The following is a 24053-nucleotide window of genomic DNA, read 5'->3' on the forward strand; positions in this document are numbered from 1 at the left end:
ATGGTTGGTAGTGTTTGGTTGGTAATATATATGTTGTGTGTAATATTCTGTGACAAATTACGTGCAGCGGTATTATGTATTTAAATTGTAACAGATGGATATAAATATAAAAATTAATAAAAATTAATTTTTAAAATAAAGATAATTAATTAAAATATTTATAAATAGTTAGAAAAAGAGTTTCATTTTTTTGTCTTACAAATATAAATATATCCAAATAAGTTCATATATTTTTGTATTAATTAAAAACAAATATGCATCATATTTCGAATGAAGAATCACGAGTGACGAATCAGATTACTAAGAAAGACGACGATTTTACCGGGATTTGGATTGCTTGATACATATGATAATAACTATATTTGGACCCTTAAAATACAGTACTTCAAAATCATTCTTTCTCTTCTTCTCTCTCCTATGTGACAAAATTCAATTGGATGAGTGGGTCCCACAATAAATACTATTTATCAACACTCCATAAATTCCAACACTCTATTCTCATTTTCTCTTTTTTCCTTTTCATCATCTCTCTCTTCCTTTTCATCACCTCTCTCTTCCTTTTAATCTTCTCTCTCTTCTTTTTCATCATCTCTATTTTCCTTTTCATCATCTCTCTTTACTATTCATCAATTATATATATACTCAAACTCTCAAGTATCCTTTTTTCCACAACTAAATTTTCAAGTGTCATTTTTCATCCATGGTGTGCATGTAGCGCTATACTTATCAAAAAAGTAACATTTCAAGTACTTGAAATACACTCTATTATACCCATTGTGATGGTATAACACTATATTTATCCAAAAAGTGTTGTTAACAATGTTAAATATTACACCATTGTGGATGCTTTACATATGGTAATAATAACTTAACTATAACTATATTACTATAACATATATAAATAGAATTAAAAAATTAATTTTATATATAATATTTATTAAAAATTATAATTTATATTTTTGTTGGTGCTTTCAACGAATTGGGGTATTGCACAAACTCCCGACTAGTTTATTAAAAAGGCTTAATCGAGCCCTTGATGCCACAGCTTGAACTGGGCCACGCCCTTCTTTCCTTTCAGCCCACTAGCACTCCTACAATGGGCCTCTTTTGTAGGACTGACTACTTAGGAATCCAGCCCACCAGTTTAGCCCAATACTAAAACTTCTACGGGAAGTTTTACACCGAACTTTATTAGGCATACTTTGACTTATGTTGACTTTGCTTTAACCTTGTCTTTTCTTAAGCCTTAGCTCTTCATACCCCACCCACTCAACGTCTTCAAAGAACAAAGTCTCGGTCTTCTCTCTTGAGCCTTCTCATCTGACTGATCTGAGCGTGTTTGTCGGCCTTAGGGGTACAGTTAACAAAATGGTATAGATAGTCAATATCAGGCGTGATTAAAGTTTTCCAATTTCTACGGGTTCATCTGTGCTTGGGCCTAATTATAAGGCCTCATACCATATGCCTAATTATCTGTCCAAAGATTTCCTTCAAAAGAACAAAAAAAAGCTGCGTCCAAAGATTCAAAAATCAAAACCTTCCTCCCTGCTGCGGCTTGGAAATAGAGAAAAAGCTCAACAATGTTCAGATGCGAGACGCTTCACACGAAGCGATCACCGTCTGTTCGTCGAAATGCGCCACTGAAAGTTGGTGTATGATATCAATCTTTAACTTTCAACAATTGCATCTAAATTTCATTTGTGAATATTTAATCCATAACGCCAAGTACATATCAGTTGTATGAGCACAATCTTATTAGCAAACTTAGTGATTTTTCACAAGACGAAGGAAGGAAGCCTAAGACAGTATTGGGTATTCATTGAAGGGATCGAAATTCTCCTTCAAACCCATAACACAATAGATGACAATAACCAGTTTCGAGTTTCACATTTTCCAGTCAAGCTCAAAACTTCCTGGCACAAATTCATTGTTTATATATATCAAGCCAAAACCCAAAAAGCAACTAGTTTGATGCAGCTTTAACATGGAGGCATGTGCGGCGGTGGAGGTAGTAGTTTTGAATTGCTATTGTTGCCATCAAGGACGATGAATACTGTCTCCATGCCCCACGTTAGGTGACGCTCGAAATGGCAGTGCATAAACCAAACTCCTGCAATATTTAGACAGTTAGTTGTGGGATCATCAGCATTAATATTGATGTGTTAGGGGCAGTGATGTACCAGGGTTGTTTGCTGTGAATCTAATTGTAACCCATCCCTTTATAGGAACAATGACTGTGTTGAGAAAAGGAGGATCAATGAGATTGTAGCTTAAAGGGTCCGTCTGGTTGTCAAAGTTCCCAAAACCCCATCCAACAACATAGAAGCTGTATCCATGTAAGTGCATAGGATGATCAAGTCCAGCAACTAAGTTTGTCCCCTGCAACACCATTTCCACTGTTGAATTGTATGGCAACACTCTCACTTCTGTCCCCCGTTTCGGTACTTGATACTCCAAAGGCAGATATTGAGCAGTGAAGTCGAAGACCAGTGGTGGAAAACTTGGAAAATTCTCTCCATACACCCCTTTTATATGCTTATAATAAGCCTCTAGTATGTCGATTGACGGGTTCACAAAGGATATATTGTTCATGCTAGCTGCTAATCTTGTTCCATTTGGTCCTTCGCAGGTACGATTTTCCTGGCATGGGAATGAGTTGATGGAAAGAGTGGATTCTAGGTGGGTGGTGATGTTTACTGGAACATTACTTGGATGGTCTTTACTGTTTAAGCTCCTAACGCTACCAGTGAAGTTAAAAGCGGCATTTGTGTCATTATAGTCGGGAAGCCGGGGTAACAGAGGAGATGAAGGTGGAGGGTAGCTACCATTGTATTGTACAATTGCAGTGGTTGTGGTGTTGTCGAAGGCGACATTAGCGTTACTAGAGTAAGCCCTAGCAGCCATGTAATAGTGACCAGGACTTTGGTTGGCATTTAACAAGGCATCCATGGATTGTCCTGGTCCTATTGTGATGTAATCTCTTGATAAGGGCTTTGTGTAGCCACCATCCATTCCAACTACTGTGATGTTGTGATTTGCAATGGCGAAGAAGAGAATGCTGTTCATCGCAGCGTTTACAATCCGAAGTAAGTAACTCTTCCCCTGATCCACCATCAATTTGAATGTCTCTGCAATCGTAGAATGAGAAATTTTACTGTTAATGGTTTCATTTGACAGGTAATGCAGACATGGTTGGGGACAAGTGATGATAAGTACCTGATTTTGAACAAGGGTACAAGTCACCAGGCTGGCCATTAATGGTATAAGCATCAGAATCATTTGGTGCTCCTCCTGTCATTTGGAATAGCCTCAGAACCTCCATTACATCTTTCCTCCACCATTCACCTAAAATGATTGGCACCTCTGCATCAGGCTTGGGGAATGGAAAGGTAGTTCCTTTCTTGGGAGAGACAATGATAGCGCCATGGACAGTTGCTCGTGACCAGTCGCTGTGAGCGTGCCACCATAGGGTACCTGCTTCCATTGAAAATATAACCTTCTGCTTGAATTTTCCACCGGGTTGGATTGGACACTGTGTAATGTATTCAGGCCCGTCTGACCACGGATTGCTGGGCTGTTTCACTCCATGCCTGAGAAACGAGATTTAACGATGAAATTGTTGGGATTAATACACATGTGATTGAAGGCGCATGCATAGTACGTACCAGTGAATAGTGATGTTGTATCGTCCTTTGTTGTGAACGGTGACATAGACTGTATCCCCCTTTTTGGCCCTCAGAATTGGCCCTGGAAACTTTCCATTTACAGTCAATATCTCCTTTGTGCTGCAGAGTCTTGTATATGGAGCTTCCTTCACCTACACATACACTAAAAGTAGTCATAATATCAAAACAAAACATAACTACTGAAGATTTGCAGAGAAGAGACTACTGTACTTACCACAAAATGGTGGTGATTTGCAGCCAAGCAATGAAAGCCAGAGAATAGCAGAAACCACCAGGCCAAATAGACGAAAAAACTCATCGCAAATGCTGCCATTATTGCTGCAAAGAATGAGCTCTCAAGGTCCTTTTAATGTTGTTGTAGTGGGTGAGATTTGAGAGATGAATTTTTTGGGAATTCTTCAATTAGTATGTATTAGTCCCTGATTCCTTAAAGTCAGAGACTACTCAACCTGTCGTAAATCCAACAGGTCCCATACAACAAATTACAGAGACTACTCAACCTGTCGTTAGTCCTGTCGTAAATCCAACAGGTCCCATACAACCAATTATATTGTCCCAATCAATTATATTGTTCGCTTTGGGTTATCCAATTCCAGATGATACATCAGGCATGTCCCATACAACCAATTATATTTTCCCAATCAATTATATTGTTCGCTTTGGGTTATCAAATTCCAGATGATACATCATGCCTGATTCCTTAGAGTCAGAGACTACTCGACCTATCATAAATCCAACACCTCCCATACAACCAACTATATAGTCCGCTTTGGGTTATCCGGTTCCCGATGATACATTGGGCCCACAAGAGGTTATCCGATTCTCGTGGATACATCGGGTCCGCACGACTTTATTTCTCATTATCTAACAAGTGGGTCAAGACTCAACTCACTTAACAAGGGAAAATGTCTAGTTAGTGGTTAGGGAGTGAGTTTGTCCTTATAAATAAGGCATTAGTCCCACATCTTACCGATATGGGACAACACGACTTGTGAAAGAAACCAGAAAGAGAGAACTAAAAGCTATATATATATACTATATATGTAAGAGACTAAAACAATGCTATATGCTTCTTCTTTCTAATTCTAATCATTTGCGTAAAATAATCTGTCTTAGTTAGAATTTGAAAGTGTCATCTCATCTAATTGTTCTTTAATTAGTTAAAACCATTGAAAGGTATAGATTAAAGGTTTAGGAATGTATTAAGTAATGAAGTGTAAAGTAAATTTTCATAAAGTTAACAATCAAGGTATAGAGAGAGGGAGAGTATGAAGAGCAAAAATTACACATGTAGTTCAAAAATGTTAGGGATCTCAGTAAAAAACATCTCCGTTATCCTAGTAGTGAATATTGTCCCTTGATTGATGTAAGTGTAGGGGCCCACAAAATCTTGTGATTGAACCGGAGAGTGACACATTCACTACTGGAATGATTGAGATATTTTTTATTGGGATCCCTATCACTTCTGCACGTAGTTTCCACTTGAATTGTTCTTTTTTTGGGTAATCAATTAGGCCTAGTTTAGGTCCACCGTCCAATTTTAGTTTTTTTTATTTGGTAATCAATAATTTTCATCCCAACATATTCATCGGAGAGTTGAGTCAGCTCTAACCTCGAGCCACCAACTTAGCACGCTCCATGCTAATGATAGATAAGACAAAGGCTTGTTCGGGAAAACGAGGATGAAACCCACACAGGAGATCGAGTTAACTCCACAAATCCTTTGACCCATGCAAGGAAATTAACTGAAACTGATAGGCGTGAGAGTTAAACTTACGACTTTCCGTATTAGTAAAAAGTTATCATAATAAATTTCAACATTCCAACCAAAGCTTCCATCTAAATTTTAAACAATATATATTTATTATTTTTTATAACGAGAACCCAATAACTTTTTTTTTTTCGTTAAGTCAGAACCCAATAACCCACCCAAGAGACACAACATAGTATCAACTTAACTTGACAAGGTGCTCAATGTCTAAAAAGAATATTTAAATTGCTTTTATGAGGTAGGTGCTAACTTGAGGGAAAAAGGAAGTAGGTATTTTTGGCTTCCAAAGCTGGTTAAGCCACTTTAATTTCCTATAGTTTGGAAGAGTCAATTAAAATTTATTTCATACTAATTGACCATAAACTATGTATGAGCGTGTGATCCAACGATAGAATTACGTGGATACAATTTAGAGATCACAAATTCACTTTGTAGAAACAGTCTTTCCACATATTTTATCTAGGGATGAAGTCTACGCACATCATGTCTATTCTTGACCATATCCATTGTGAAAACTTTGTGCCACGTGAATTGTTTACTTTTTTCGACTAATTTAAATTAGTTGGGGATAGTCTTGCATTAGTTGTAGGTCCGGACAAATTTAAGTTAGTTGGGGATTAGTCTTCTTGCATTAGTTGTAGGTCCTGACTAATTATTTAAGTTAGTTGGGGATTAGTCTTCTTGCATTAGTTGTAGGTCCGACCTAAAGATTTGATACGAACCACGTTTTAATTATTAACACATTAAAAAATAAGTTCTAACAAAATTTACACATATTAAAACAAAAATTGACACATATTGAAACCAAAAATAGTAAAACTCATACAATCTCTTAATTCTTTTGAAAAATACATATTGATCATACGTAAAACTCATGCAATCTATTCTAATAAATTATAGGGAAAAGTGTTAAAATGACCCTCAAACTTTCACAAACGGGTCGATTGAGCCCCTAAACTTTTTTTTGGGTCATTTGAGCCCTTCAACTTACAATTTTGGTGTCTGTTAGCTCTTATAGCAAACTTCTATTAAAAATGCTGATGTGGCAATATTATGCCATTAAGTCATACCAATTTTTTTAAAGAAAAGAAACAAAAAATCATATCATCAACGGTTAGTTTGAGCTTCAATCTGGCAAAAATCCAACAAAATTGTCCCATTTGTTTCAATCAATCAAATTATTTTCTCAACCAATCAAAAATTCAATCTCCATGCGAAACCCAGCTCAATCAATCAATCAATCCCCATTTATTTTCTTAGTCAGTCAATCCAATCTCAAAAACGCAGCCCCGAATATTCCTTCCGTGTGAAAATGGGTGTCGCCGATCCAATCCAAATTGTTTAAATCCCAACAAATTTCATTGGACAACGTTGCGCAATGGGTGTCACCGATCCAATCCAACTAGACTTTTTTTAGAACTTGAGGGAGGTGCCAGAGATGGAAGCTTTGAGATGGAATGGTGGCCAGAGATGGAGGTTCATATAGAGATGGAGATGGAGATGGAAATGGAGGTTAAGACACATGTAGTAATTTAATTGGTCATTGACATATATCTGCCAAAAAATTTATTAAAATGCTTATTAAAAACGTCTAAATGCCACATAAGCATTTTTTAACAGAAATTTTACATAAGGGCTAACAAATACCAAAGTTATAAGTTGAAGGGCTCAAATAACCCAAAAAAAAATTCAGGGGCTCATTCGATCCGTTTGTGAGAGTTTGAGGGTCATTTTGACACTTTTCCCTAAATTCTATTGACAATACCTTTGATTTTGATTTTTGAACATGTGATAACATATATTTATGCACATTTTGCATTCCTTATTCCTATACTTTACACTAGTTTCCTTTGTGAAATTGGTTGTTTTGATATGTTTTGTGTAAGTTTTGAAGGAATACGTCCCTAACGATGATTGAGAGCTAAAGAGGCAAAAATATGGTGAAATGAGAAAAGATGAACATGTTCATAATTTTGAAGCCAAGTCAGGTTCCTAAACAAATTTGTTAACTTCACGGAATAAACTGGACGTGCTTAGGAAGAACTGGACAACGAGTGATCTACAGTTGGAAAGATCTAGAAGTCTAGTTTCCATATAATTTTACGGTTCGTGATTTGAAGTTTTCTAGAGGAAGTTGCATTAGTTTTAGCATCAGTGGTTGCGTGTCGAAATTATATACGAAATTAGAAGATTGGATAACTCAAATCTTTGTGTTTTCAAATCTTGTGTTATCAAATCTTGTGGGACACTCAAATCTTGTGTTAGAAGTCAATGAAAACTCTCTCAGTCAGTTGTGTTATCAAGATGTGATAACTCAAATCTTATTGGGCACTCAAATTTTGTGTTAGAAGTCAGTGACAACTCTCTCAGTCAGTTTAAGTTCAGTTTCCATAAGGAGAAGTGTATGGAAAGTCAAGTTCTATATTAATTAGGAGAAACACTACCTTATGGTAATTGGAAATAACTCCTATATTATCTCAAAAGTCTTAGTTGGTGGTGCCCTATTGTTGAATTATAAAAGGGATGTAAAAGTCATCAAAGAACGAACGAACGGAGAGCATTGAGAGAAGGTGAAACTAAAAGCAAGCAAGCCGAGATTTACTATTTGGTTTTCTCTTAAATATTTTTAGTCATCAAAACAGATGATGTGTGGCAAATATTCCTTCAATTAAGGGGCTGGTTGAAGCCCGAACATGATTGTATTGATGCTTCATTAATCTTATTTTTTGAGAACGAATGAAAATCTTTTCACTATATTACTTGTTGATGAAATCTGAGATATGTTTCTTTGAGTGCACGCTTAGATACATGTTTTAGGATTCTATTGCTAGGATGATATGATTGATCACCCATATCTTCATAAAGTCTCAAGTAGCCAATGAATAAGATAGCTCATATTCATGTGAATTGATTTCAAGGTGGTACAAGATGCATGCCACGTCTTATGAATTTAGCCATGTTTGCCTTCTTTGTGCTTAATGATTTATTGAGTGTTGAATCTATGAACATGTCATTCTAGATTGCATCTTAAGAACTAAGTTAAGGAGTACATGCCATGCACTTGACATACCAATTAAGAGAGAGCAATAAGATAAAATCAACATGTCATTGTTTTATCTTAAACATCGTCATTCGTGAATTAAGAAATACAGATGAAGGTTGCAGCAGTACATGATTGTTAGTGGTGGATAGCTTTCCCTTGACTCTTTCTCTTATAAGAATTAAAAACGTTTCTACTTCTTACCGACTATTCTGAGTTAACCATTTAGCTCGAGTCACAATTAGATTTGATTTGCAACTATATTCCAATCCTCTGCGAGAGATACCCTTGCTTCTCACTATACTCAACAACCTCTTTCTTAAGTTGCAAGGATTAAATTGAGTTATTTTTCAATACCTATATTGGTGTTCGAAAATATCTAAACAACTTGAATCCATAAGATTAATGTAGTGTCTTGGAAAATGAAGCAATCATATAAAATGAAAGAGAAGCAGAGAAAGAAAAAAGAAGAACAATCGATTTATGGAATACATGTTCTTAAAATACATACAATACCATTCAGATAGCATATGTGTTACCATTATTGTCTAGCATATCCATTACCACCATATACGCTACTAATAAAATTGTCTTCTAAACGGACTCAAAATATCGATTAGAGGAGACTGTGCTTCATAGTTGTGTGATTCTTAGGCTGAAAAGGTAAATGATAGATGGGTATTTTTTTTAATTAGTATGTCCCCATGGTTTGAGAGTAGGCAAGCATGAGTATAGCTAATAAGAGTTAAATTTAAAATCTTCTAGTTTGTTTGTGAAAATGACTCAAATTAGGGGCTCAAGTGGCTAAAGAAGTAAATTTGATTAGTTTGTGTGTGCCTCTGGTATGAGACTAGGCAGGCAGGCAGGCTCAAGTACATCTGAGTAACGTCTCAGATCTTTTAGTTTATTAGTGAAAACGATTCATATTAATGGCAACAAAAGAAGTTTTGGTCGGAATGGTGAAGTTGACTGTGATAATTCTTTGTAAATGTAGGAGGTCGCAAGTTCAACTCCCCCTCCTTTGTGGACTTCGGCCTCGTTCATACTTGGAACGTCTAGTAGTTTTGGCAAAATCTATGTGAGGTTTTATGAAGTTAACTCTTCGACCGTGGGAGGCCTCGTTCACATTTGGGACGTCCAATAGTTATGACAAAGTCTATGAGAAGTTTTATGAAGTTCTCTCCTTTGTGAGTTTCGACCTCGTTTATATTGATGACACTATTTTTAGTTTGTTTTAAATGGCGAAAGGTTTGATTTGAACCCAGAATTTTGTAGTTCGCTAAGAAATTCAGTTTTTGAACATTGAGTGGTCAACTTGAAATTTGGTGATCCTTCCTTCAACCTTTTGTAATAAAACTGTACATGAACGAATTCCGGTCACCAATTCCATGAAATAAACTCAAAACCCTAAAGAAATCGTAAATAGGTTCGTTTGGTTTGTTTTATGTTATTTTCATTTTCAATTTTCAGTGTTTTTTAAAATGGAGAACCAAAAAAAAATATTTTCAGAACCAAAATATTTTCAAAAAAAATAAAAATAAAAATGGGGAACCAAAATATTTTCAGAATTGTCTTCTATTTTCCAGAAAATAAAATGAGAAATTAGAAAATACATAAAAAAAGAAATATACCAAACCGAACGCAAACGGACACCTTGGGCTGCAATCTATTGGGCACTTGGAGGCGAGGAACCTAATCAACCTATGCCCAAGCGTATGGAAAGTCCACTTTAGTTGGGTTGGTAAGTAAGGCCCAATTACAATATGAAGTCCAAAGTAAATGAATACTTGGGCTAAGAAAGATGGGCTACTCCGCAACTGCAAGCCCATTACTTCCAGACACTGCACCAGGTGACGGAAGGAAGAATACCCGAAATTCTAATGTAGATCCGATATTTTCTGCTGAACAGTCTCCGATCAGATTCTTTAAAATGTTCAATTTGCATCGCGTTGCAGCTTCTCTCTGTAACAGTTTCTCAATATGATGGTCGAGGATCTTGGCGTCGAGGCTAAGGAAGCCGCGGTCCGCGAGGTCGCGAAGCTCTTGCCTCTCCCTGATCTCTTGCAGTCCATTTCCTCTATCAAGGCCGATTACATCGCGCGCCAGCAGGTAACCGATTTGAATTTCGGTGTTGTCATGGAATTATTCGTTCTGGTGATTGTTTGATGAAAACGGCTGCATTTGAACATCTCGCATTCGATGTTGTCATGGAATTATTCGTTCTGGTGATTGTTTGATAAAAATGGCTGCATTTGAACATCTCGCATGCTGTCTATCTCATTTAGGTTGTTAATATTTGAAATTGCTTCCCTCAAAAGAAAATTGAAATTGCTAGCTGATATGGTGTTCTTGTTGTTATAGTTGGGGATTTTGTTTGGCCTAGGTTAGGTGGTAGCCTGTTTGTACCTTAAAAGCACATAAAATTTGTGGAAATTGTTTCATTTTTGTATTTTGATTGTGGTGTTGTTTCCTTGATTGTCAGGCAAATGATGCACAACTTAGTACCATGGTTGCAGAGCAGGTTGGCATACTTACAATCTCCTCTACAAAATTTTATTGATACATTATATCGACCTTGTTAAATTACACCGTCTTTCTTGGAATTTGGAGCATTGACTTCCAAAACACTTGGAATTGCAGGTTGAACAAGCACAAACTGGTCTTGAATCACTTTCCTTGTCGGAGAAGACAATAAATACGCTTCGTGAGAACTTCGTTGCTATTGAAACGTATGATGCTAAGGAGTCTTTACTCGTTACTATAAACTCCATGATGTTTTACTGTTTTTCCCATTTATACTTCGCTTATATCTCTTGCTATATCAGTTTATTCCCCCAGCTCGGTGACTAATGTGATTGCTGTGTGCATCAGGCTATGCCAGGAATGCCAAAACTTGATTGAAAACCATGATCAGATAAAGCTCCTTAGCAATGCAAGGAATAATTTGAATACAACCTTGAAGGTGGGCTTAGTATTAGAGTGATTCGACCTTTTTTTCTTAGGTGAATGAGTTTAATGTGAGTGCTTATCTTAGCTCATAAACAAGGTGAAACAGAAGTAAATGGAAATGAAAACAATGATGATACTTTTCATCTCTCTTTTTTGTACTGTAGATATGCAATTGAGACGCTCTAGAAGACTTGTGTTGTTTTTTCTTGTCTTCCTTTTGACTATACTTGTTGAAGATATTAATGCCCTAGATGTCATAACTCAAAAGTGCTGCATAACCAGTCAAGTGTGACTGGAAACTTGAGAAAGATCAGTAGTTGTGTAATTATATAGAATGTGTGAAAATTATGTTAAATAAAATCTGTAGTTTTTTGGCTAATTTGATATATATTTTCACAAAACGTGCATTCATAAAATGTAAGTTGGGGATGCAAGATGCATAAGGTGGTGATACTAAATGGATTCTTTCGTTCATTATGTTGTTGCTTTGTGGCTGACCGCTCTTTTATAGGACGTTGAAGGTATGATGTCCATTTCTGTTGAAGCAGCTGAAGCACGCGATTCATTGAGTGATGATAAAGAAATTGTTAATACTTACGAGGTAAGGCTTATATTATTCATAATATTGGATTATGAGTTATGCTCTGTGTGTGTGTGTGTGTTTGCGAAGACATTCTATAGTTCCATCATATAGACATATACTTGATCTTTTTGTACTTTTCATTTCTCCACAGAGGTTAACAGGACTGGATGGAAAGCGAAGGTTTGCTTTAGCTGCGGCATCTTCTCACAAAGAAGAGATTGGCAGACTAAAGTTTGTATCTTTTTCTCTTGTTCCTAGAATTATATGTAGCTTCTACATTTAACTAGATAATAGTGGAATGGAAAGGGAAAAAAAATCTTAATATCATCTTTCAGTTTCTTTTTTTTTTCCCTGGACGTCTCTTCAGAAGTATTTAAGTGAAATAAAATTTGTGGAAATGTAAAATAATTGGTTAAGTAATACTTGGTTGCCATAATTGTATTTTTTTTTTGCAGTCATATGCTACCCATTGGCTTTTGGAATTGTAATGTAGCCAAGGCCTCCGCTGTTGCATGAACATTAATGTTAGAAATGGCTTGTCTGGGTTTTGAGCTAGGATAATTATTTTGTTTTGAAGCTAGCATTCTGGCATGTTAAGTTTGTTCGTTTATAATTTTTCTTATGCTCTATATGAGTTATTTTATTTCTTTAAATTTAAAAGAATGATCCAACTTTGAAGATGTATATCCTAACATTGGTGAAAAAGTTAAAGTGCTAAAGTGTTGATGTTAATAACGATTGCAGTAAATAATTGAAATTCATAATGTTTTCCCTCGATGTTGTGCTAGCATGATGAGATCTAGAGACTTGCTTCTGCTGAATTTTGTCAATTGTATGATACAGAGAATATTTTGAAGATGTAGATCGAACATGGGAGACATTTGAGAAGGCGTTGTGGGGCCATATTGCCAACTTTTACAAACTCGCAAAAGAGAGGTACCTTCATTATTTTCTGTTAAAATATTGAAATTGGGGATTTTGATTTTTTCAATGCAGTTATATTGCATTAAGATGCTTTTGACAAGGCTTTATCTCTTATTCAGCAAGGGAAAACAATCCCTGATGTTTGGTTCAACTATCTTTTTTAAATTGTCTAGAATGGCCTGAAATTTGTCCATAGGCCAATTTTGAAATTGCTAGTTGGTTTATATTTGACCAATTTTGAAGCTCCTAGCCCTTTCAAAACAGTTCTCTTTTCCCTCTTCTATATCAGAAGTAACATGGAAAGTTAGGAAAGGCTAATCATCCTCCAGTAGGTGCCACTTAATTACTTTTGGGATTTCGATCTTGAAGGGGTGGAATTACTACATCTTGACAGTGATCTTTGATTTTAGATAGATCAAAATCATAAATTCTGATTTCTAATCTGGCTTAGTGTTTCTGTGTTGTGTAGCGTGCAGTTGGGAGATGTATAATCTTTCCAACTTGGACTAGCCAAATCCATCATTTATACCCATCCATGTAATTCTAGTACATATATCTTTGACTTTGACTAGATTAAGAAAGGGCGTAAGCACTCCTAGTCCTACTTTTTCCTTTTCATCCTGAAAGTAAGAAAAAAAAAAGATGATTACTTCATGACATGTTTTTTATTTTGAGCTGGAGTTTTGAACAAATTCCTCTATAGAATTTGTTGGAAAATAATGACCGCCTCATCGATAAAATTACTAACATGGTGCTCATGAATGACAGACCTTTGAATGTACTTGTTTTACCAGTTGAGTCATTTTGCCCATGTGCTCATAGTCATAATGTGTTTCTATTCTATTTCTTGCAGCCCCCAAACTTTGGTTCGTGCATTAAGGTATGCTGCCAGTGAACTTTCTGTATTTACTGTTATTTGTACCATGTTTTGTAGTACTTGGAGACGCTAATCAAATTATGAGTTAATCATCTAAATTTATTTTTTCAACCTCCTTTGAATTGAAATTTTAATCTTTTTGTTGTTTTGCAATGATTTGAGTCTTTCTATCTAACCATTTTGCATTATAAATGATGCTAAAATTGTTATAAACATAAATGACTCCCATGCACAATGCTTCCACTTTGGAGGCAGTTTACGATCTGAGTATACTCCGATTATATTTTAAATTCTTTGTCATTATATGCTCTTCTTGTACTGTAATAATTAATTTTGTTTGTTTTTACATTTCCCTTCTAGAGTTGTTGAAATGCAAGAAATCCTTGATGAACAACTTGCTGAGGAGGCTGCTGAGGCTGAAGGAGGTGGAGCAATGGCATCAATTGCAAATCCTCGAAGATCTGCCAAGTAATGTTCTCGAGTGATCGCTCCCTCTCTCTGCCCCTTTCCTTTTAAATTTTTTGCATCAGATGATGTTTAATTCTTCCTTTTCCCCTCTTGTTGTTCCTTTTCTGTTTTGTTGTCATTTTTTCTGTTATGCAATTGAAAGCTTTTTCCCATTACCTATCCCTTATGTCCTGCAGAAAATCTACTTCTTCAATGGCTTCTTCTAAAAATCTAGCACAGCAGAAGCTAAAGGTTCAGGGGAAAGGTTACAAGGATAAATGCTATGAGCAGATAAGGAAGTCAGTAGAAGGAAGGTTCAATAAGATCCTGACAGAGGTAATTATTTATAACTAATATGTTAGATGACATACAAGAGGTCTGGTTGTTGCTTATGATATCTCATGCTATTATCAATTTATGAATCAGCTAGTTTTTGAAGACTTGAAAGCAGCATTAGAGGAAGCTCGATTGGTATGAACCATTGACTTTGAATTTGTTTTTAATTTGCGTTTGAATAAGTTGCATGACATCAATTTTGTATTTTTTGTGGCACCTTGTTACTTTTTTGTTTGGGACAAGGCTCGGATGAGGATGACCTTGTTACTTTTGTAAATTTTGAGAGCTTGAATGTGTTGTTTGCATGTGTGTGTGTGTGTGTGTGGAGAGAGAGACAGAGAGAAAGAGAAAGAGAGAGAATGGGCTCAAATTAAAAGAAGAAATGTTCCAGTTATGGGTTTTGGTTGAACATATATACTTGGATATTTGGATTTTTTCCGTTGTAGTTACTCCATTTTTTTTGTGAAATATATATATATGTATATATAGAAAGAGATAGAACTGACAGGATTTTTTTCACTAAAGCTAAAACTGATATTGACACTTGGAAGACAAAAGAGATCATCAATAAAATGATTGCCAAAAATAAATAGAACAGAAAAAATAAAATTAACTTATTGATATGACACACACACGCGCACACATTATATATGTATATATAAAGTGGCGGGGGTTTCGGAGTGTTTGAGCAGTGATATCACTTTGATTTAATGTCTTTTTACTTTTAACCCTATCTTATCATTGTTTAAGGAAATGTAGCTATTTTATAAATCATAAAATATTGCACCTGCTTGATTGTGCGTGTGCTTCGATTGCACCCTCTTGGAGGCCTGTGCATATGAAGGGAAAATATATATATGCAAGTTTTCTTTATGTGTGTGTAGATACACTCTTGTGCTCTCTGCTCTAGCTTGATATCTGTTGTATTGTTTATCCATCTTATAAATTCACAATTTTATATTTGGTCTTCTCATGAAATTTAATTAGCATCCATCTAAATTGTAACTAGTTTAAATATGAGCTTTACTAATGATGCATTCGCCTTTTTACTTTATGAAATTTAGATTGGAGACGAGCTCGGAGATATTTATGACTATGTGGCCCCATGTTTTCCTCCAAGGTTCTCTCTGTTTCAAATCTTGTAATTTTTCTTTGTTTTGATTTATGGCCACCTTCAACAAATATAAGAATCTTAATTCTCTTTGTTATGCTTTTTTATTTTTATAAGTTTTTATCGTTACATTTATGCCCTTACCTGTCTATTTACATGAGTTTCCATTCTCTTTAAGAAAGGGTTCAAAGAAACCCTCCCATATTGTTTAGCTAGAATGTTGTATACCAGTGTTGGAATAACTATCACAAAAGATGGTTCTCAAATCTCACCATGTATTATAACTCCAATGCAGTATGCAAAGATGAATGCATGTCCCATAGCAATGCTTTATTTTCGTCTATGATACTGCAGCAGCTATTTGATGGCCCTACGCTTTAATGGGTTGACGACTTGTTTATGCATTGCTGTATTTGGTAGTACTGACATGTGATACAAGTCTTTGCATGTCTGCACATGAATGCATGCTTGCTGAACTATAGAAAAGTGTGGACTTCAATGACTGGCCCACATATTTAGAGATGATCTTCCGTGGAAATGGTCTTTTCATTCTAACGCCATTCTTTTTTGCTGGCAGATATGAAATATTCCAACTCATGGTAAACCTATATACTGAGAGATTTATTCAGATGCTTCGACTTCTCAGCGACAGGGCAAATGAGTTGTCTAATATTGAGATTTTGAAGGTAGTTTGTTTCTGAAACCTTATTGGTTCCTTAGTTTCACGTCTTTTGGCAAGGGCATTTATTATTGTTGAAGAGCATTGGCTTTGCAATTTATCTGACCAAATAAAAGCTTGATCATTGTTGATGATCTCAGTGTGCAGTGTACATTTATCGAACTTATGTTTGCATCTGAGTTAGAGATGCAATGATTCTAGTAACCTTGTTGTGATCTTGAAACTCAATTTATCCTTTGGAAAAACCCGTAAGTTATACCTTTTGCTACGCATTGTTGGAGATTTTGATTCACGAATTCATGGAATCAGAAATATCTACTGGACAATAAGAATTGTACAGCAGTTTAGGTAATATCTTTTTAGTTCGGTGCCTTGTAACATATGGAGGGACTATTTTATTTTTTACTTTTGCTTTGTGTAATTTATGTAATATATATTTATTATTGCTTGCAACTAGGTAACTGGGTGGGTAGTGGAATACCAAGATAATCTGATTGCACTTGGAGTTGATGAGTCTTTGGCTCAAGTATGTTCTGAGAGTGGTGCAATGGATCCTCTCATGAATTCATATGTTGAGAGAATGCAAGCTACTACCAAAGTATGATATCTTCCCTGCATGTCTTTTTTGCTATTATTTTGGAAGTATATGATTTAGCTAGGTGATAGTTATTTCTTCTGCTCTCTCTGGTCGTAGAAATGGTACTTAAACATCTTGGAAGCTGACAAGGTGCAACCACCAAAGAAAACAGAAGATGGGAAGCTATACACGCCCGCTGCTGTTGATTTGTTCAGGATCCTTGGGGAGCAAGTTCAAATTGTGCGGGATAATAGCACTGATGTAATGCTATACAGGATTGCTTTGGCTATTATTCAGGCAAGTTTAGCAATATTTAACGGAGATTATTACTTCAATCAAATTATTAGTCTCCATGCTAGAGTACGGACCACATGACATGGATGAGTGCCCTTTTCATTTGTGAATTCCTTCCACTCGAGAGAGATGCTGATGCTAATTTAACATTTTTTTGACACACTGTTGATCTTACGAATTTTTCTTTTATCGTAGCACTGCTCCTGGCTGTATCAATCCTTTTCATTTCTTTTCCGTGTCTGTGTTATTTCCTTTTTAATTTCAACAGAATTGTAGAACTTATTTTGTTCATTCTCGTTTATTGTTATCGTGTCATTCCTTAGGTGATGATTGATTTTCAAGCGGCAGAAAGGAAGCGGCTTGAAGAACCTGCTTCTGATATTGGTCTGGAACCTTTGTGTGCAATGGTTTGTGACACTTTCAGTGTATATTCCTACATCTTTTGAAACAGGATGTAATTTTTTTTATAATCTGTTGTTTTATTTTTTTCTCCTGCAGATAAACAACAATCTGCGTTGCTATGACCTTGCAATGGAGCTGAGTAATAGCACCATTGAAGCTCTTCCACCAAACTATGCTGAGCAGGTTATGTTTATTATTATTGTGTCATCTTGTTCTTTTCTTTTATCACTCCTTTTTGAGAGTTTGCAGCACCTAGATCCAACCTCAACTGGAATATCTCCTGCTTTTTTTGATAAGTACAATTAATTTGTTTAACTAAAACGGCTGGAAAGGCCCTGGTACACCTGAAATATGCGAAGACAAACAAAGGAAAATAGAGGAACTGATAGCATTTGAGCGATCACATAACCATGTACTTTATTCTTTAAGGACTCTGCGACATTCTTTCTGCTGTTAATGTATAGTTTTTGGGCTGAAAGAAGAGAGTTTCCATGGTCGTTCTCCTCAATTTTGACAGTAATTCTGATTTAGTAGAGCTTCTTGTAGAGCATCTTATTTTCTTTTTAAGGCCGAATGGTCCAAAGTACTGGTGAATTGCCATCACCCAAACTCTCCTATTTTCCCTTTTTGGACAACTGTCCTTCCAGCGGTTGAGTAGATCCTTTAAACTTATTGGCATCTCCTAGTTGACTTGCTGAATAAGAAGAAGATTCTGCCTAATTGGCACGGGCACTCCAGAGTCCACACTGCAGGGTTTAAGTGATTGATCTCCTTTTCAGCAACACTGCACATGTACTAACTAGCATGTGGCATTCCTCTCCTTTTGAGAATGTCGTAAGTATAGCTTCCTCTGCCACAGACCAGCTAAAGAATGCAACCTTCAAAAGGATCACCAGCTTTCCAATTTCACAAATTCTCTGCACAATTACTTGCTAGACATTTCACGTCTTTCCAAATAACTAACCCATTTTATTTCCAGTCCAGAAAGTTGAGTGCGTCCATATAGCTGTTTTAGAGAGGACAAAAATTCCATGTGCTCCCAAACTTGAAGTTTTCTGCTGGTCGAGGGACATGAGATGATTATGTTTACTTTTTTCCTGAGAATTGATCTGCTGAGGAATATATGTGTTGCTGAGGATTGCGAAAAGATAGGGAAACTTCACTTCAGATTGCGTTGCTGCTCTATTGTGTTGGCATAATTTTATTGTGCAACCCTTTTCATTTTTCCCCAAAACCATCTTATTGGGTGATCGTAGGTTTTATTGTTGCTACATCACTTTTTCTACGTCGTACTTGCATAAGAGACCACAATTTTCCATTTCTTGAACAATATTCCAGACATTCTTTTCTTACCAGCAAGCATTTAAACATTGAATGACCGTCTTCCATAAAATACTATCGGTTTTAACTTCTTCATAAAAGTCTTCACAGCAACTCTTCTGCCAGGTTTATTATGATCCATCACTTCATTAGAAATTTTCAGCCTCTTTAACTCTGTTTCTTCTTGGCTCAGCCCTGCTCTCCTTTCGAGTTAGCTTATTCTCTTTCAGAAGATCCTCGATACTACTCGAAATCAGATGACCTCATAGTTATGTGTTGAAACCCTGCGACTGGTACATGGAGCTTCTTCTCGACACCCCTCATCCTCCTTATACTTCGGTGTGCTAAATGGACCTAAAGCCAAATGGATTTTCTCTTACTTATTGCAGTTGGCGTTCAAGTATCAGTTTACACCTTTCTGGACAATGAATCCGCCCCCACTAGAAAAAGAAATGTAACTACTCATTGCTACCCAATGCTTTTTTTTAGTTAATCTGACTCTGCTTGCCTTTTCTTTGGGCATGTAGGTCAGATTTGTAAATATACACTAGTGAAAGCACGAATCTCATCACTTGTGTTCACTGTGCAATTGAGTAACTTCATTTTGGTCAAAGAAGACCGGAAGTTTATTTTGTTTAACTGAAACTTGTTCGTAGCCTTTGTTTCTCCGTTTTGATATTGGATTGTTTGTGTCACTTAATAGGTTAATTTTGAAGATACTTGCAAAGGTTTTCTAGAAGTTGCAAAGGTATGCTGAAACGTGATGGTTGTTCACTTTTCCCCTTTCTGTCTCCTTTTCTCTCCCTGCCTTCTGCAATCTCAGACCCTTTTCGGAACTCATTGTTTTCTTATTATGGTCTTGAATATTTTAGTTGCCTGGGTGTGGTGACTTTTCATTTTATATTTCTACATGCATCCATTCCATGATGTGCAGATGCCAAAGAATTGCATCACTGATTTAGGTTTATTTTATCAGTTTTAGGCATTTGGGCTATCAAATGTGCTTTGGAGTGTGTTAATGTAGAATTTAGATGTCTGGTATTTTGGCATTAATCAGAAAATTTTATTAGTTTCTAACTTTATAGTTTATTTGTTTGTTAACAATGTATGTGAAGGGACAGGGCGATTATGCTTGTCCATGGAGATTCAAAATGGAAATGTGAATGCTTTTCGGGCTTTTAATATTGTGCCTTAGACAACAATGATGATGTGGATCAAGTTATTAGATAAATTTTTAAATTGAATACTGGAAAATGGCTTCAAGGCATCGCAGTGTCATTTTTCTTAAGCTTTAATTGTTGTTACTGCTTTTATGAGTTGTTATGGTATTGGTCAGGCACTTGACTTTCCTAAATAGATGGAAGCCTAATCTTTGTGATACTCAAACTTTCTTTTGAAATGCTAAACACACTTTGGTTCTTCAAGATTACATAAGAACTAGAAACAGGAATGAACTCTCCTTCCAAATGAGCATGATATAGTGGATGTTTTTCCCTATTAGTATTCTTTTTAGGTGCACCAAAATCATGTTTATTCTCCTTGAACATGTACGTTAAAATACGTGCCCTTGTTAGTGTTACTTGGAATCTTGAATGGTGATGTGCAAAAGACACGTCCTTTCTTAATATACACTTGTGTCTCTATATTTAAAAAGACACATCATTGACCATTCTCACCATTTTGACGGTCTTCTGTCCACATATTTTCATGTAGAATAGCTATATTTTGGTTTCAACATGCTTCCACACATAATGAGATAGTAGCCAAATAGCATATTTAATTTGGTAGCAAAGCCATTTTGTTTATTTGTTGCTTCCGTAAAACTATTTGTGACTATAAAAGTAAGAGAGATCATGCATCTGGAGGTTTTTTTTTTTTTTTTCTCCTCTTTCTAGTGTATGTCTATGCTTTATGGATTACTGAAATTTTGACTCTGATGCAACGACCGAGCGGGTATAGGGCAGAGTTCTGTTGTTTTTGAGTCCTTCCGCTTTACAAGTTGTCATTATCTTACTCAAACAAATAGGAGGTTAAACCAATAAGAATCCATTTTCACTCATAGCATGGGTATTGCCAAGATATATCTTCATAAACCCATGCATGAAGCTGTCATCCTAGTACTTATGTGTTGGAGTTTATGTAAATATTAATATGCATCTTGTAATTGAACTGTATCTTTTTACATACATAATGTCTGTATGTATATATTTTATAATTTCTTATTGATGATAGGAAGCTGTGCATCAAACTGTTCGTGTTATCTTTGAAGATCCTGGAGTGCAGGAGTTACTTGTCAAGATTTATCATAAAGGTAACGTAAATTTATCTTGCACAAATCATCTGGTTCTTATATGTGTGTGTTTTTTTAATTGGTTCTGTTTGAACTTAATTACTTTTCATTCTGATTGCTGCCAATTGTCCGTGTTATGGCTCTTGCCGCTTAATAAATATGTGCTTGATAGAATCCTGAATCCATTATTTTAGTTGCTATTGATGGATCAATATTATGTCTTACAGAAATATCACGTGCCTGGAAAAAAAAATTCTTAAATTTTTATGGTCTGTGGACTTCATTGCATAAGGCATCTTAGTTAGCTAAAATTGTTTTTGGTGTGGACTTAATCAAGGGCAAGCCCATGGCCCAGTGGCAATATAACAACAATCTGGAGGCCATGGGTTTAACACATTAATGCGGCAAAAGCAGGTAAAAGTAAGCAATGTCAAACCCTGTCTCACTAACTATTTGCTTTTAGATATTTGCATGGCCTCTCTTTCAGATATTGTTTTGTTGTATAGAGGTATAATTGCTCATCTTGTCAACTGAAATTCACTGAGAGGCTGTGGGATTAATGTTTCATGTCATGGCATGACAACTAGTCTTGAAATATAAGTAATAATGTGACCATGGCAAAGTAAACTTCCCATTTACTCTCCTTCAGGCACTGAGATAATTACATTTCACGCACACTTAAAACATTGGTCTCAAATCAATGAGGGGATGATGCTTGGCTTATCTTTTGAGCATATGATCTAATCAATACACCAATGTGATTAAATAATATTTAAAATGGTGCTAGTATATTCGGTTGATGAAATTGAAATTGACTCAAATAATTTTTAATAGCATTTATGGAATATTTTCTTTTGTATCTGAAGGTTACTTTTTATATATTTCAGAGTGGTGTGAAGGACAGGTCACTGAGTATCTAGTTGCAACATTTGGGGATTATTTTACAGATGTGAAGATGTAAGTTTCCTTTTTCGTGCAGTTTTTAACAAGACTTATTGATGTGGCATTTCAATCTTCTTACTTGCACAAACTGAATTAACAGACTACTAAAATAGGTTAATGGTTATTTTATTTCCTTTCTATCCACTGGGGGACATTACAACTGTATGGGACTTTTAACAATATTTAACACAAATAATTAAGAGAAACAATTCAGTTTCTGTGATATTAGTAAAAGCCATTTAGAAGCTTAAAATATTGGGTTGATTAAACAGTCTTGTATGCCTTCCTCCTGATTTTCATGTTCTAAAGTATTGGTGGAACAGTTAGTCCTTATCAGTTTCAATGTTATTGGACTAGGTATAATGAAGAAAGATCATTTAGGAGGTTTGTTGAAGCATGCCTGGAGGAGACAGTGGTAGTTTATGTTGATCATCTCCTAACACAGGTTTTGCACTGATTTAGTTTTTCTATATATTAAAGATATGCTTGCCTGCATTCCATTTTTTTTTCTTTAAATGTGTAATTGTCCTAATGGTGATTGTCTTGTAGAGAAACTATATCAAGGAAGAAACCATCGAGCGGATGAGGCTAGACGAGGAGGTGATCACAGACTTTTTTAGGGAGTACATAAGTGTTTCTGTAAGGACTTTAACTTTCCCAACTCTTGCTTCTTCAAATGTGTTTCCAAGTAACTATTGAAGATATATTATTTGTTGTTTGATATAATAACATCTTCATCCTTTCTTTCCTCTGCTTCTACAGAAAGTTGAAAGTAGAGTCAGGATTCTGAGTGATTTAAGGGAACTTGCTTCGGCTGAGAGCCTGGATACCTTTACGCTTGTATATACAAATATCCTTGAACATCAGCCTGACTGCCCGGTAACTACTGAAAATGAACACTTCCAACTACCTTTGCAAGCTATGATATTGACATTGGTTTTAGAGATCCTTGGCTGTTTAGTCGTAGGATATCAATATTTCCAACTTTTATTCATGCCATGGTATTTACTTTCACGAAAAATGTAGCACAAGCGTGTTTCACAATTTATCTGTCCAAGAATTAGTGCTCATAGGTGCTACTTTATTGCAGCCTGAGGTAGTTGAGAAGCTTGTTGGGCTGCGAGAAGGCATACCACGGAAGGATGCCAAGGAGGTGTGTTCAATTCGTGTGGTGGATGGTTCTATTTTATCCTATTTTTCTTTTTCTTTTTCATTTTTTTATGGCCATATGCTTTGACCCTGGTGCAAATGAAGTACTCCTATCTAATTCCTATTTCCAACCTACGAGAGATGAAGCATGAGCGTTAAATGAGAACCCAAATTAAATATTTGCATTGATTTGTTTCCTTGTCGAACAGGTTATACAAGAGTGCAAAGAAATTTATGAGAATTCACTGGTTGATGGAAATCCCCACAAGGCAGGTTTTGTCTTTCCAAAGGTGAAGTGCCTGCAATCTTCCAAGGGTTCATTGTGGCGAAAGCTTACTTAGTTCAAGTGCCAAATTTGGTTTATGCCGACAATGTAAATTCCTTCCAGAGCCTGATTTGAAACCTGGATCTAAAATAAATTGTCTTAATTCTGTTGATGATATTTCATTATTATTTTCTCCTTTTTTTTCACAAACCCAACTTTGTCATCTCTTCCCCCAAACAAACAAGTCCTTAAGGTTTCAGATCTGCAAGAAATTGTATGGAGCTTTTGATATGACAGTTTGAGTTGATGAAAAAGGCGGCATTGAAACCACATTATTTGAAATATGATAATCTGTTCTGTTGTTAGCTTGCTTGTAGTTGTAGGACTTGGACTACTAGAAGATTGAATTGA

At 35.8% G+C, this 24053-nt stretch overlaps 2 protein-coding genes across 2 annotated transcripts; one reads left to right on the top strand and one right to left on the bottom strand.

Annotated features, from left to right (window-relative positions):
• Nucleotides 1–1666: 1666 nt before the first annotated feature.
• Nucleotides 1667–4100, bottom strand: LOC119993258 (laccase-15-like). The gene is made up of 5 exons (XM_038840306.1): nucleotides 3901–4100; nucleotides 3666–3817; nucleotides 3217–3590; nucleotides 2181–3128; nucleotides 1667–2110 (listed from the first exon to the last, which is right to left on the bottom strand). Exons 1-5 carry the CDS (start codon nucleotides 3997–3999, stop codon nucleotides 1980–1982), a joined length of 1704 nt encoding a protein of 567 aa, XP_038696234.1. The 5' UTR covers nucleotides 4000–4100; the 3' UTR covers nucleotides 1667–1979.
• Nucleotides 4101–10372: 6272 nt separating this feature from the next.
• On the top strand, nucleotides 10373–24007 carry LOC119993256 (exocyst complex component SEC6). Its single transcript, XM_038840304.1, has 25 exons — nucleotides 10373–10606; nucleotides 10980–11018; nucleotides 11138–11226; nucleotides 11369–11459; nucleotides 11958–12047; nucleotides 12181–12260; nucleotides 12873–12965; nucleotides 13807–13833; nucleotides 14191–14298; nucleotides 14475–14613; nucleotides 14704–14748; nucleotides 15678–15733; nucleotides 16302–16410; nucleotides 16861–17001; nucleotides 17098–17277; nucleotides 17598–17681; nucleotides 17773–17859; nucleotides 19700–19744; nucleotides 21229–21307; nucleotides 22174–22243; nucleotides 22586–22673; nucleotides 22778–22867; nucleotides 22991–23107; nucleotides 23319–23381; nucleotides 23587–24007. The coding sequence occupies exons 1-25, from the start codon at nucleotides 10478–10480 to the stop codon at nucleotides 23716–23718; spliced, it is 2271 nt and encodes a 756-aa protein (XP_038696232.1). The 5' UTR covers nucleotides 10373–10477; the 3' UTR covers nucleotides 23719–24007.
• Nucleotides 24008–24053: the final 46 nt, after the last annotated feature.

The sequence above is a fragment of the Tripterygium wilfordii genome, chromosome 23 (genome assembly GCF_013401445.1).
Source record: "Tripterygium wilfordii isolate XIE 37 chromosome 23, ASM1340144v1, whole genome shotgun sequence".
In the NCBI taxonomy this organism is placed as follows: Eukaryota; Viridiplantae; Streptophyta; class Magnoliopsida; order Celastrales; family Celastraceae; genus Tripterygium; species Tripterygium wilfordii.

Coding starts and splice junctions, on each gene's coding strand:
- LOC119993256 (XM_038840304.1), top strand. CDS start 10,478: ATGATGGTCGAGGATCTTGGCGTCGAGGCTAAGGAAGCCGCGGTCCGC. Junction 12,048..12,180: donor AAATTGTTAATACTTACGAG/GTAAGGCTTATA, acceptor ATTTCTCCACAG/AGGTTAACAGGACTGGATGG. Junction 19,745..21,228: donor GTTTTCTAGAAGTTGCAAAG/GTATGCTGAAAC, acceptor TATTGATGATAG/GAAGCTGTGCATCAAACTGT.
- LOC119993258 (XM_038840306.1), bottom strand. CDS start 3,999: ATGGCAGCATTTGCGATGAGTTTTTTCGTCTATTTGGCCTGGTGGTTT. Junction 3,591..3,665: donor TACAACATCACTATTCACTG/GTACGTACTATG, acceptor CTCGTTTCTCAG/GCATGGAGTGAAACAGCCCA. Junction 3,129..3,216: donor GTACCCTTGTTCAAAATCAG/GTACTTATCATC, acceptor CTACGATTGCAG/AGACATTCAAATTGATGGTG.